General features: G+C 38.1%; 1 protein-coding gene across 3 annotated transcripts in view; it reads left to right on the forward strand.

Moving 5' to 3' along the window:
- MPPED1 (metallophosphoesterase domain containing 1) overlaps positions 1-13,845 on the forward strand; it is a 68,630-nt gene that overhangs the window by 16,813 nt on the left and 37,972 nt on the right. For all 3 annotated transcript variants that reach the window (XM_065032669.1, XM_065032677.1, XM_065032688.1), the window contains exon 3: positions 3,189-3,370. In XM_065032669.1, coding sequence (XP_064888741.1) covers positions 3,189-3,370 — 182 coding nt within the window. The remainder of the gene's footprint in view (positions 1-3,188; positions 3,371-13,845) is intronic.

A 13,845-nucleotide genomic window follows, 5' to 3' on the forward strand; every position in this document is an offset into this window, starting at 1 on the left:
TAGTAAACTACTTTAAGCACAGGGTTATTTTTGTGCTTCTTTTGAACTCAGTCTTGCAGCTCTTCCTTGGTCCTCCATGCAGTTTTATATTTCTTGTTTCACTTTCTAGCACCCATAACCCCTTTTGTAGCCCCGTCTCACTCTGGCATTCCTTTGCTTGTACTTTTGCTTGTGAGATGACTGGCTTGCCACTGACAAGAAGGGTGGTAAATTCTGATAGTGTTTTCAAGTCCACCAGTCATTTCTGGGAAGTTCCTGCCTTCCTCCTTTGTGAAACTACTGAGATTTAGTGTATAAACGAACCTCTGGCAGCAATTTTGCTCTGAGATTTTTTAACTTTGCTTTTCAATTTCTCTGCAAGTTTTCATTCTGCTTTAAAGAAAAGGAAAAGCATTAGCACAAAAATAATCAGCAGATCTTTATTTCTCTGCTTGTGCTGCAAGCAGTGCATTGGGTGTTGGTGTGACAGCTGCTGTGGGAATGCGTTACGCAAGAGTATGGGGATGGAGCCTTCAGAAATTATTTCCAGTCATACAACTTAGATGCGCTTGTGAAACTTGACATATGTTTTTACCTATATCCGGCCTCAGAGTGTGCATATTACTTCAGTGTGAAAATCTGCATCTCATTTATTTGTTGCCTTTTTTTTTTTTTGTATTGACGCTTTTTTTTGCCATGAAAATTCTCTGGCCCATTGCACAGGATTTAAAAGTTATACATACCTCAGCAACCAGGAAAGTACTGTCCACATCTTCCTCATCCCTACCCAAACTATAAGAAAAAGCGTATGTATTATGTGCTGCATGGGTTGCCATGGTAAGTCTGTTGTTTTTTCCATTCAGCTTCAGAGGAGCAACATTTGAAATGCATGCTGCTCCCCAACATGCAATTTACTGGTGTGCTGAGCTTCAAAAGATTTCAGAAGAAGCAGCCTTAAAGGCTACCCTACCATGAAAAGCCCAAAAGTGGTAGTTTAGACCAGTCCATATCCTTAAGTTGTGCCAGGGTAGTATGCATAATTTAAACCTGGCTTAATAATACGTCCTGTAAATCACTTTGAGAAGTGCTGGGCAGAGAGAGCAGTAATCAGAAATTTGTTTACTGAACTGATGTTTAATCTTTTTAGCTTGCATGGCTGCAGTGATAGCCGGGGTCAGCTCCTCATCATTTTTATCCAGCAATCCCAGTTCATTTTGTGGAGGAACTCCATGAACTGAATGCATTACCCTTCACACAGCTCACGCCTTATGACAAGCCAGACTCACTAGTGTAAACCCCACCATTCACCATCCATACGCCTTTGCACCCCTGCTACCTCCACACTCACCACCTATGGAACTCGTGCTACGGCAGCTATCTTCCCTCCAAAACACAGGCATTTTTAACAAGCAATGGCAGTCATGCAGCTGCACTGTTTTGGGGTTGTGACCTCCTATGCCTAACTCCCTCTGCATCTCTTTTTCCCATCTGTCCTTCTACACATGCCTGTGGTCCTCTCGCAACACGCACATTCCCTCAGCCCGACACGCAGTGTTTGCAGCTGGTCTCTCTCGAGGTCCAAACGTTCCACTTTTTGTCAGCCAAGTTTTACAGTTTCCAGTACGTGCTTGCTTACATATCCCACTAGCATGTACATAGTGCTGGGTGTTCGTTAGGTGTGATTTGATCACAGCTGGCTTTACTCCTTACCTCATACTTGGCTACTTCCTGCTCAAAAACTGGAACTTCAGAAAGACAACTACAAGGTACTTGTACTAAAAGGCTGTTTCTCCAGTGCTGCTGTAAAAAAACTCAACATTTCTTCTTCCTAAAAAGGTACAGGAAAGACGGGTACAAAATAATTTGTTATACTCTGATTTTGTAGTTATATTATAGAAAATGCCAAGAACTTTTTCTGTATTTAACAAGATCGAGTGTATTAGATTTATTCCTCACTCACTGATCTTGCGAAGTTGTCAAAACCAGCTCAGTTTACCTGCCTATAGAATTCTTCTTCCTCTTAGAGAAGAGATTGTGGGATTAAATATGTTTATCGTGTGTCTTTCAAGCAATAAAATGACTTCTGAAAATTTAGCCAGTAAACAGGAGTAATATTATTAACAGCAAAAATCTCAAACTTTTTTATGAGTTTATTTAAATAAAAGTAAGCTCCTAAATTGAAGCACAACCAGCAAGGAATAGGAATATGTATTACATACTGCAACAGCGAACAAAACTAATTTTATTTGTCCTTTCAAAATAAATATTGTAAAAGTAAAATAATTCATAACAATTCTCTATATATCTCTAGTTTCTAGTGACATAAATGTAAATCTTGTGCATCTGGCTTTTTCATTTTATTCCACCAGAATTCCCTAACTGGAATAGCAGATATGTTATAGCTGCATATAGATACATGTGCTTCTATATATTCCAATAAAATATGGATTGAGGGTAAAAAGATTGAGTTGAAAGTAAATATTCCTCATATAGCAGAGAGGTGTTCTCTGCTTTCCTCTTCTAAATCATAAGCAAGTCTCATCAAACTGGGTCAGATCTTCTAGTTTCCTCAGTTTTGAATATCAAGATTGGGCTCTGAACAATGCAGCCGTACCCCTCATAGCATCTGATTTCATTTAGTATAATTAAGCCCAGAAAGTTGCCACATTTGTCCTAACAATAGTCAGGCTTGAACATACATTTACAGCTGTTGTCAGAAGAGTTCTTATCTTACTTGGCATTAATGCACTGAAACATATCTCCAAAATGTGTTAATTGAATTTGCTGGAATTATATAACTTGCAGAAAAAAAGTTATGATTAGAAAAAATGCATTTAAATGTATTTATGTATCTAAATAAATATTTTCTCTGTGTACCATGTAATCATATTTAAACAATGGAGGGGGATACTACTGTTCCTTTGAAACTGGCAATGCCTTTGATTTATTTGTAAGTATTTGTTTCAGAGATGCAGCCTTTTCTTAATCTCTTTAAATTAATCCATCTACCCTACAAATACTGAAAATGTTGTGATGTGAACATCAAGAGTTTTTACACCTCCCATTAGTGTTAGGTTTGTTTTAATAAATCCTTTCCATCAGAGAGATCTAGGAGTCTGTGTAATCTTTTGTAAAGGCAAAAAATAGTATTAGAATTGCAAAGCAGATACTAAGAAGTGCATAACCTTGTTATGATGCATTTCCTACAGGGTTGATCCGGTGCCCCATGATGCTCCCAAACCTCCAGGATATACACGATTTGTCTGTATTTCCGATACTCACTCAAGAACTGATCCCATCCAAATGCCATATGGAGATGTGTTAATACATGCTGGTGATTTTACTGAGCTGGGACTTCCTAGTGAAGTAAAAAAATTCAACGAGTGGCTAGGTAGGTACTGAATTCTCTGTGGATTTGAAAGTAAATTTGTTTACTGATTGTATCTACCCTTCTGCCTCCCAGTAAAAACCATCATGCACTCAAAAATGACGCATATTAATTTGACTTTTAAATTTGAATGGCAATGAGCAGGAATCAGATTTTTTTTAACAAATATTTTTGCATTTTTCCAACTGAGCAAATAAGATTTGTGAGACTATTCATCTGTTCTGCCTTCACACTCTCAAGTGTACATTAAGCAACTTCTTGGTGTTAGCAACAATTTAAGTCAGTAGGCCTTTAATGATTTACATAAAACCTCTTACATACATTGTTATGGCTCTGCCTCCCCTCAAAAAAAAGTTGTTGTGACTGAAAACATTTGTCTGTTTAACCCCGGAGGCTCATAGTGTTTTTTATCTGAGGCTCAGCTGCACCACAATGATGAATTCCCAAACAAAGCGAAACGTGTGCCTGTGGTTGCTGTCTTGGATGTAGCAGACCAGATGTAGATGCCTTCTGTAGGCAACTGTTGGCATTGGTAACTGAAATTCTGTTCCACTGGGCAAGAGAGTGGTGATTTACATGTGCTTCGGCAATGTTTTGTATATGCCAGAAAAAATGACAGTGAAAATTGGAAGGCATAGACTGTATCCAGACAAAAGCCCTGATCGGTATTGTTCCTGCAGCAATGTGGATACCTTAATTTAGAATAAAAATGGATTCTTGATTCTGATACTTCATTATCGAAAAAAGGACGACAGGAAATGAAGGAGTTGGAGGGAGCAAGGACACAGTTTAAGGGTAATGGATTTCAGTTTTAAGGTTGATTTTCTTTCCTGTAGTTGATAGTTTTGCATTTTTCTTGGTTTTTTTCTAATTGCTACATATGACAGCATTCCACACTAGGAAGGCATAAAGTGGACAGATGCATGTAGGCTGAAATGGAATATTAAAAAAAGTCAGGACTTCACAATTTAAATATTTACTAGCAAATAATTATCAGCAAGGCTGATAAATATTTATTGGAGCTTGGGAACCCAATAATATGCCCCGCATGGAACAGTTGCATTGTTTTAGGAGTATTAGGGTAGGGACAGCATGTGGAAGTAACTTAACACCTAGAGCCCTCACCTCTGTCTCTGTATCCAAATGTGCACAGGTCGGTTGTAAAACAGAAAGTGAATTTTAATCCTATTTTGTGGGTCTCTACCATGTATTATAATACTGTACTGAAAATAGCATATAAAGATTATACAAACCATATGGCTGTCCCTTCTAAATAATACCCATTTTATTTATCTGCTAGTGTGGGAAGAAAAGTGCTTTGGGATATTGCTAGCGAGCAAGGATGGGGGCTACGCACATTACTTGCTGCACAGTTTTTTTCTCCCTAGTTCTCCATCTGCCTCCCTGCTGGTCACAGCTGCACAGTGTTCTGAAGAAGTCCTTAAGCTGAAATCCTCTCAGTATGGTGGGGAGATTTCCCAAGGCATTTCTGTGATGGTCTCTTCATCATTTTTATTCCGAAAGAAGGCTTAATTTTCTGACTTTTCAGGCATGCTTCCAATTTCATGGTAGTGTGCGTTTTGGGAAAAGGTGATCGTGGTGGTTTGAGTTATATTTTTGAAAGAGCATCTTTGAGATAGACAAATTTAGCAAGTTAAAAGATTTTTTTCAGTGTCTTGGCCATTTGAAAAAATAGCAAATTTAATTTTTTAATTCATTCTGCAATATCCAGTAGAAAAATATTTTGGGGTCACTGCATGGGTTTCATTCAGATAGCATTTAAAGTTTTGTTCCAGTTCAAAATTGTAAACTTTCATTATAGACAATAAGATTTCAAAATGGAAACTTTAGCTTTTTTTGAAAGTTTTTGTTTGTTTGTTTTAAATAAACAATTTATCAACTCTCAGATACTTTGAGTGTTAGCAAAACCTGTAGTAAATGGCAGAATGGTTAAAGGTGTTCTCCTTGAGAAGAAGAAATTTCCAGTTTTTGTTGATTGTTCTTGTGTTGTGAAAGGCACTAGTCTGCAACAGTTTGGATTTTCCAGGTAGCTGCTTCCAGCAGCTGCCATGATTTTGCAACTCCCACAGCCTACTCAACCTTCTCCTTCTTCCTTGTCTTAACATATTGCTAGTTTCTTGAGAAAGTGATTGACAGACCCTGGCACAGACTTTTACCTCCACCATATTTCTTACTTGCCGTCACCCATTTTCCCTGTCCATTCCTTCATCCCATAGCACAGGGCTCGCCTTCCTTCCCACTTATTTTGTTCTGTGTCAGATCTATGTCTTCTGCCATTGCTAGACTATAACTCTGTTAAAGCCTTGGAATACACACTAGAATGTTTGTTACGCCTTCCCTTGATCTCAGCTTTCTCTTAGGCACTAGGGATATCTCCTCCTCCTGCTTTTGCGCCGTATCTTTCTATGTAGCATTGATTCCTACCTTTGGCTTTCTGTTCCATCATACCCTCTTGGGTCCGTGCCACTCTGGGCTATCGGCCTGTTACATCTTTTCAAGAGGCCTTTCAGCAAGTTTGGATTTTATCTTTCTGTTCTACATAAAATTTCTGTGCCTTTCTGATGCAAAGTATATTTTACATTAACATGGTTAACTTCCATGGACCTTCTGGTTACACCGAGCACATGCTCAAGTGTTGTGCTAATAGAGGCATGTTGGCTTGTTGAGTCATACCCTAAAATATGTTCTCTCTTTTTTAGGCTAATTGTATGTGGGTACACAGGAAGGCCTGTACCAGCTCAGATAATATGTCTCTGTAGCCCAGTGTTTGTGGCTAGCAGCCAAGGTGCTCTGCTCTGTCTGCCCCTTAGTCACCTGGTTTTATACTTTTTATCCTCTGACCCCTAAAGTTCTCCATTCCATTTCACTTTGTTCTCTTCAGTAATAGTAGTTTTCCTTCACTATTCTTTTTCTCAAAACCTCCTCCCTGCCTTCACAGGGAGGGATTTGAAGCTTTACTAGGACTATGTTGATGCATAACTCTATGGAGGAGATTAAATGCTGGTGATGCTGGTGATAACTGGCTGTGCGTATTTTCTTGGCTTTCTCTGGTAGGCAGTCCAAGGACTTCCTGAGCCATAGCATTACTTTGTATTTAATATAGAGATTTTTCTTCTCTGAGTTTTTTAATTGCCTTTTGGATCGATGCAAATTTTGAGTCCTGACACAGTCTTGCATCAGAGTTCCACAATGTGATATGGATTGTGTGAAGAACTTTGCTTATTTTGAACCTGTCATCTTCTAGTTTCATTTGGTATTTCCTAATACAGAAAGACACAACGGAACAATTTCATTCTTCATTCTGCTTAAGAATTTATAGGTTCTTCCCATATCTGCCCTTAAGATATTTTTCAGGCTGAAGACTGTTTAGAAGTCCTTAAATGCCTTTGTACCTCTTTGTTCTATATCCTTTTAAAAATGGTGAGACCAGAACTGCACATGATCTGAGTATACCACAGATTCATCCCCTGGCATAATGAAATTCCTAGTTTGCTCTCTTTTCCTTTCTGGTGTTGTGGGTTATTCTGTTTATATTTTCGACTGTGACTGAACAATGAGATGGCATTTTCATAAAATTGCCTATTATAACTCTATGAACTCTTTCCTGAATGGTAATATCTAGTTCAGAACCCATCAGTGTGTATCTATAGTTGGTATATTTTTTCCAGCACTTGAATTATTCTGCATAAATTTATATTCAGTTTCATCTGTCCTTTTATTGCCCAGTCATGCAGTATCATGATGTACTTCTGTAAGTCAGATTTCTATTTTGCTACTCTTATGCAAGGTAGCTTAGAAAAAGAAGGGAAAAAAGGGATGAATAGTCTGTTTTCAAAACTTGCCAATGGTGCCAACCTGGTAATTTCCTTGTCTTTTTTTTTTTCCTCAAAATGATCTTTCTCCTATTTTTATATTTCATCTTTTCCTTTTTTTTTTTACCTAGTTTCTTATCTGACTGTATTTTTCTTTCAAGTTTGAACATCCAAAAAAATGAAGTGCAACAAATGTATCGTGGTAGGGTCAAATAGAAGGCCAAGAGACCAGTGAAACTTTCTAACGACATTGTAAGGATGCATGGTATGACAGCTCTGAGCATGGGCTAATTTTCCATTGTGTCCAGGAGATTTTAATGACATCACTTTAAACAGCTGAAAATAATTGATGGGAGTTGTTTCTAAATACAGTTAGAACAGGTCCAGAGGAGGTACACACAAACATGATCAGAGGGCTGGAACAGCTCTGCTGTGAGGACAGGCTGAGAGAGTTGGGGTTGTTCAGCCTGGAGAAGAGGAGGCTCCAGGGAAACCTTATTGCAGCCTTTCAATAAATTTATATAAAAGGGGCTTATAAGAAAGATGAATAAAGACATTTTACCAGGGCCTGTATTGACTGGAGGGGCAGCAGTTTTAAACTGGAAGAGGGTATGTTTTGATTTGATATAAAGAAATATTTTTTTTACAATGAACAGGTTGCCCAGATGGATGGTTGTGGATGTCCCATCATTGAAAGTGTTCAAAGTCAGGTTGGACAGGCCTTTGAGTAACCTGATCTAGTGAAGAATGTCCCTGCCCATGGCAGGGGAGTTGGACTATGTGATCTTTAAAGGTGCCTTCCAACCCAAACCATTCAATGATTCTATGTAATCAAGGCTAAATAAGGTAGATTGTATCATAAAATATATCACGCTCATTATGCACTATAGTTACTCTTGTCCTCAGATTTATCATTATTTTTGCCTTTATTACTTATTCTCTACCTGCATATAAATCAAATATGTTGTAGGACAAAGTCATGTCCTGCTTTAGTGCACTCATCAAATAATGACTCCCAAACTGTCTCTATTTCTTATCTCCCATATTGTTGGCACTGCAGATTGCCCACTTGGCTCAGTAGCACTTGTAATTCGCCTTGCTGAAGTCTGTAATATAGTTTCCAAATTGTGTGTGCTCCAGGACTCACTGTCACTTTAAGCTTGTGGGTTACTTTCCTGGAAATTTAACTAAATAGCCGATCTGTGATATAAGCTGCAACACATGCTTCCATATTCTTTGAGAATTCTCTTCTGTGCATGGATTGGAAAGATGACTTAAACTAGCACATTTTATACTATGCATTGTCTCAGTGTGTTTGCTTGAGATTTTCCAATGTCAAAGTCAGTCTTCCTATTTGAAATGCAAGTTCAAGCTAAATTTGAAATAAAAAAACAGAAGGTGGCTTTGCGTTGTAGTTGAAAATAATAATTAGCTGTTCAGAGTATTTTCCTGAAAATGTTACTTGCATATTGTACACAAACAAATTATTTGACATGCACTTCAGGAACTGACCTGGGCAGATTCAGTTCAAAGGCCAATACTTTCAGACTAAAAAGTGTTTTAGAGTGAAGATGCCTTCCCAGCTATAGTAACTAGCAGTACTAGAATTACCTGTTTCTAGTATTAGATTGTAGAACAAAATCAGCTAATTTTGGTCAATAAATGTCATCCCTAAGTTCTTGATAAAAAAATAAAATACCTTCAGAAAAGCTTGAAAGACTAGGCTTAGCTTTGCTTTTACTTTACTGTTCAGTCTTGCAAAATGATGGTAGTTATTTTTCTTCATCTCTTAACAGGTATTTTATATTTTATGGTTCAAGAATAAATTTAAAACAGATCAAAATTGTGTTGAAGAAGAAAGAAAATAAGCTTCAGAGCAGCAAAAGAAATTAGAATTTATAAATTGTAGTCATGCCATTTTGACCATCGGTAATTACACTATTTTTATGTTAATGTAGAAACCCCTTGAAAGAAGTATTTAAGCACTAATTATCTATTTACAAAAGAATGGCATTGGAAATGCAGTGAAAAAACATTGAGCTGTGTAGGGATTTAGAACAGATGTCATTTTTAAAAGACTGGGCATATTAAAAAAAGTGTTGGGTTCTTTTATTGCGTTTCTTAAATGTGTGATGGTTCAGATCTGTCTGTACCTCTAAGGCTCAGACAGTGCAGTACAGAAAAGTGCACTGCAACACACTCTTCAAATATTTCTCCAGTTCTGGGGAGTTAGTATGTCTTGGAGACTTGTGATGGTTAAACTGGTTGCCTGGAGCCTCAGGGAATATTTAAGCTACATCCCTGTATTGGGAAGATGACCCAGAACAACTGGTTTTCAGGTATTCCTCCCATGCTAGTGATGAGAAGCTATAGGAGCGGTAGGTGCTAAAGGGTTTTTCCTTCATCCCCTCCTTCCAAACACAGGTATGCTTTGGGAGGATTTCTTGCTTTTTGTACTAATACTGAGATTGCTTCTTGCCCCTGAGGGAGTGGAAAGTAGCCAGACTTCAAGATTCTGAGTCTTTGGGATGACTCACCTAAAAACGTCCTGCGATTTTCATAAATATTGAGATCCCTGACCCCCAAAATAAGCAAGTGAGTACAAGTAAACAGTCTTATTCCAGACTAGCAGACAGGTGTGGCTTTAGGAAGGCACTCAACCCAGAACTGCGGGGAGCAACCAGGGAACTGAAAGATCTGGAATATTGATTTTGTGAACTGTCATTGCCTCTGGCAGAGATATTTGAAAAAGCCTGAGGAAGACAGGCAACCATATTCTAGTTTGTCCTCTTCAGGTTTGACAGCCTCTTTATTGTTCGCCCTTGTAAAATTGTGAAAATGGTGCTTGATCCCACCTACCACATGAATGTGTTGGAGTATTAATTATTCTCAGTACAGCGCTTTGAACACCTACTGCAAAGCACTACACACAAACAGTAAGTATTGTTATCAGTGTGGTGCATCTCGTAGGGTGACGTGACACACAGCTCTTTGTAGTCTTCCCTTCCAGAGGTGGCAAGCGGGAGATATTGGTTGGATCTGAAGATCTGAATAGGAATACGTATCAGTGTGCAGAGAGATCCGTGTAGGAAGTCTTCAAGATTTTTTTAGTTGTTACTTTTTAACACAGTTCTCCATCTCCTTTGCTTTCATTGTCCCCAGATATATGTTGTAAACCAAAACTAAAATATTCCAAAGGGCAAAAAAGCTGTTGTAGAAAAATTATCTCCTCAGAAAGGCGTATTATTCAAGTCTGTATTCCAGGAAGTAAAAAAGAAAAAAAGTTACAATGGACCCTGTGACTTACGTAGTTGGGGATCCTCAAACCATTAACTGGCATAATCTAAGGGGACGTATCAAAGGAAGGTTCAATCTAGGCAAACCCTGCAGTCGTATAATTTTCTAGGCATCTGTTACTGACCACTAGTGGACAGAAGGTACAGAGCTGTGTAATCTTCTGGTTTGTCTGACTACAGCTACTCTAGGGGCCTAGTTTGCAGCACGAATTGGGCTGGTTCAGCATAATTACAGGGTAATTAAATAAACCAGAGTAAAAGGAAGCCACTTTTTCTTTAGAAGTAATTTGGGCCAATTATTATACATATGTGTGGGTGCATATAAAACAGTATATCAAAGAGTCTACGTTGGACTATTATCAGGTATTTTTTGTTTGATTTGTCTTTATCTATTTATTTTAAGAAATCCTGTGTTGCAAATTTGAGCAGTGTTGTATGTGTTTGCTGTTTTAGTGTTTAATATAATTGCTGGCTTTTACAATGCGAGAATGTCTAGAGCTAGCAGGTTACGGGTGACTTAGGAGGCAGTGTTCATTTACAATGGTATTCCAGATTACGCACCATACAAAAAGTATGTTAATGTGAATTTCCCAGACATCAGCCCTAGTGTTTAAACACAGAACTGTCAAAGAGATGCTAAAAAAGCAATCTGAGACAGTTATGCAGTCTTTTTACTATATCACTCACTGCTCTATTCTAAAAGGTTGAAATGAGAGGGAAAAAGCATTAAGTGGGCACTTATATGATTGTCACTGCTTTTAATGAATACTAAAAATCCTGCTCAGTACAATAGCAGGAGAGAAGCAAAGCACATCTGCTGGTACAAGTTTGCATTTATCGTGGTGAAGTTGCAAGTTGATAACAATTGTAAGCTCCAAAGGAGGTCACTGGTTGATAAGGATGCCTGACCTCTTAGTACAAGAGGAGCCTGGAGTATAAACATCATGCATTTGCTTTTGAATTATTTGCAGTGTTGATCTAATTTATGGAGAAGACAACTAGCTGATAGAATGGGATGGATCTTTAAGCACACAGAATTCTACTTTGAACAAACTCAGATGCAGAGAAATAGCAAACAAAGGCACATTGTGCAGTGCTTTGCATTATGCAGTTTGTAGTTCAAGTATTGGTTTCCAAGCATTTCAAGTTATTTTGTAAAAATTATGTTCACCATAAAAAGGACCTACTGTAGTTTAGAAGTTAAGAATTGCTGTAATAATTTTGTAATTGGTGCATAAACATGCAAACAATTAGATGTTCAGTTGATTTTCTTAATTAGTAATCTACAATAATGAAAGGAATAAACAAAAATGTTACCAGCTAAACAATATATATACTCTTACGCAAGTTACATTACCAGAACTACTGTCAGATTCTTAAACTAAGCAAACAAAGGGTAAGAAACCTTATGAGGAGGGCTCACCAGAACTGCCAAAAAATCCATGTTATCTAGTTAAGAAGTTAGTATGATGATAATACCATCTGGCTATATATAAGCTAAATATGACATCCCAGGGTTTTTGATAGTAAAATAATCTCAAAGAATGATGACATTGAATTAGGAGATTTGGGGCAGAATGTGTGTGATGAATTGTTCTGGGAGCAAAACCACTGCTGCCTGACTTATTGGAGTTTGTCTCGTAGACTTCTGTGGGTTCTTAGCTGTCTGATGAGACACTGAAGGTGTCCAATTCCTTTGAAGCCTCTCCTTCAGACTTGGTGTTAGTGTTCTTAGACACGTACAGGAAAGTCAAAGGAACATAATTATCTTTGAGGCCTTTTCTCCTCTGCTGAATACTGTAAATGACTTTTGAATTTATTGGGTGTTTTCAGAGGTCTATTGAGAGACAAGCATACAGAAGTGTAAAGCGTCGTACTGATACAGATTTTGTTTCTGTGAGAAAAAGACACTCTTTGCTGGAACTGCCAAAGTGCAAGATAATATGTCTCCAGCATTTTTCTGCATACAGGTTGCAATTACAAAAAAAAGGAAGGGAAGGGAAAGGGAAAGGGAAAGGGAAGGGGAAGGGGAAGGGGAAAGGAAGGGGAAAAGGGAAGGGAAGGGGAAAGGGAAGGAAAGGGAAGGAAAGGGAAGGGGAAAGGGAAGAGGAGAGGAGAGGAGAGGAGAGGAGAGGAGAGGAGAGGAGAGGAGAGGAGAGGAGAGGAGAGGAGAGGAGAGGAGAGGAGAGGAGAGGAGAGGAGAGGAGAGGAGAGGAGAGGAGAAAAATGAAGAACCCTGTAGCAGAGAAGGAGAAGGAAGGGAAAAATCTCTTATCCCATGTTATGATAGAGGCTGAAAGAGTGGATGGTGTCTTGGAGCCTCGTTCCAAGTTGGCAGAAGGTGCAAGTTGGATGTGGCTTGAAAGAGAAAGCCCTGAAGCCCAGGACAGAATTAGAGCCAGTGGGTTTCTGACAGAATTTTGATGTGTAAACATTTCTGTTGATTCCAAAGCCAAATAGGGTGAAGTGGCTAGAGGTTGATTATGGAGGAAAATAATTTTAATCTCTTGAAAGTTAGACATTATGGGAGGGAAAACCCCTTTATTTTAGAAAAAAAAAAAAAAAAGTGAAATTTTGCTTGGAAATGATTATTTTATTCACCCCAAAATATTTTAAACTGACATTTTGCTTCGATTTGTTTCCTTGGTAATGTCAGAATCACTACATGAATTTCCAAATATATCCCATTCCATCCAAGTGGTATTTTAATAGAGAAAACTGTTTAGGTAAACTTTTTCCTACCAATTCTAGGTGTAGTTCATCTCCAGGCTATAGGGATATTTTAGAAGAAACTTTTCAGGTGCCAGAAACAGGGGGATCCCCGATCTTTGGGCAAAACCACTTGGCTTGTTTTGGCTAGTCAGAATAAGAGATCAGAAAAAAAAAAAGTAACTTTCCCCCAAATTCAGGACTTTTCCTTTTTTTTTGGTTTGAAAATACATTGTTGACTCCCATAGCATATGTTCTTGCATGTGTTTCTTGGCACTCCTGAAGGGCAGATCTATTTCTTACATGGTTGCTGCCTTAATTTTACTGGGGAATGAATTTTGTTCTGGATATGTGTGCAGAATTCCTATGACAGCCATACATTTTCTTTAATATCTTTGTATACATAGAGCTTCTGTATTAATACCAAGTTTGCTACCTGCCCACCAGCAAAGCCATATGCTAGCATCAAATGTTAATTGGCAATCAGTTGGGTATTTAGTCCTACTCATCTGCTAAATGGATGGCACAAGAAACTTCTACCAAAGTTAATGGAACTTAATCTTAAGTCCTGTTAAATTGCTTGTCTACTATAGATTTGTTCCATTAGAATCACAACACAGAATGAGTTTTTAATTTCTTT

Source organism: Columba livia, chromosome 1 (genome assembly GCF_036013475.1).
Source record: "Columba livia isolate bColLiv1 breed racing homer chromosome 1, bColLiv1.pat.W.v2, whole genome shotgun sequence".
Lineage (NCBI taxonomy): Eukaryota > Metazoa > Chordata > Aves > Columbiformes > Columbidae > Columba > Columba livia.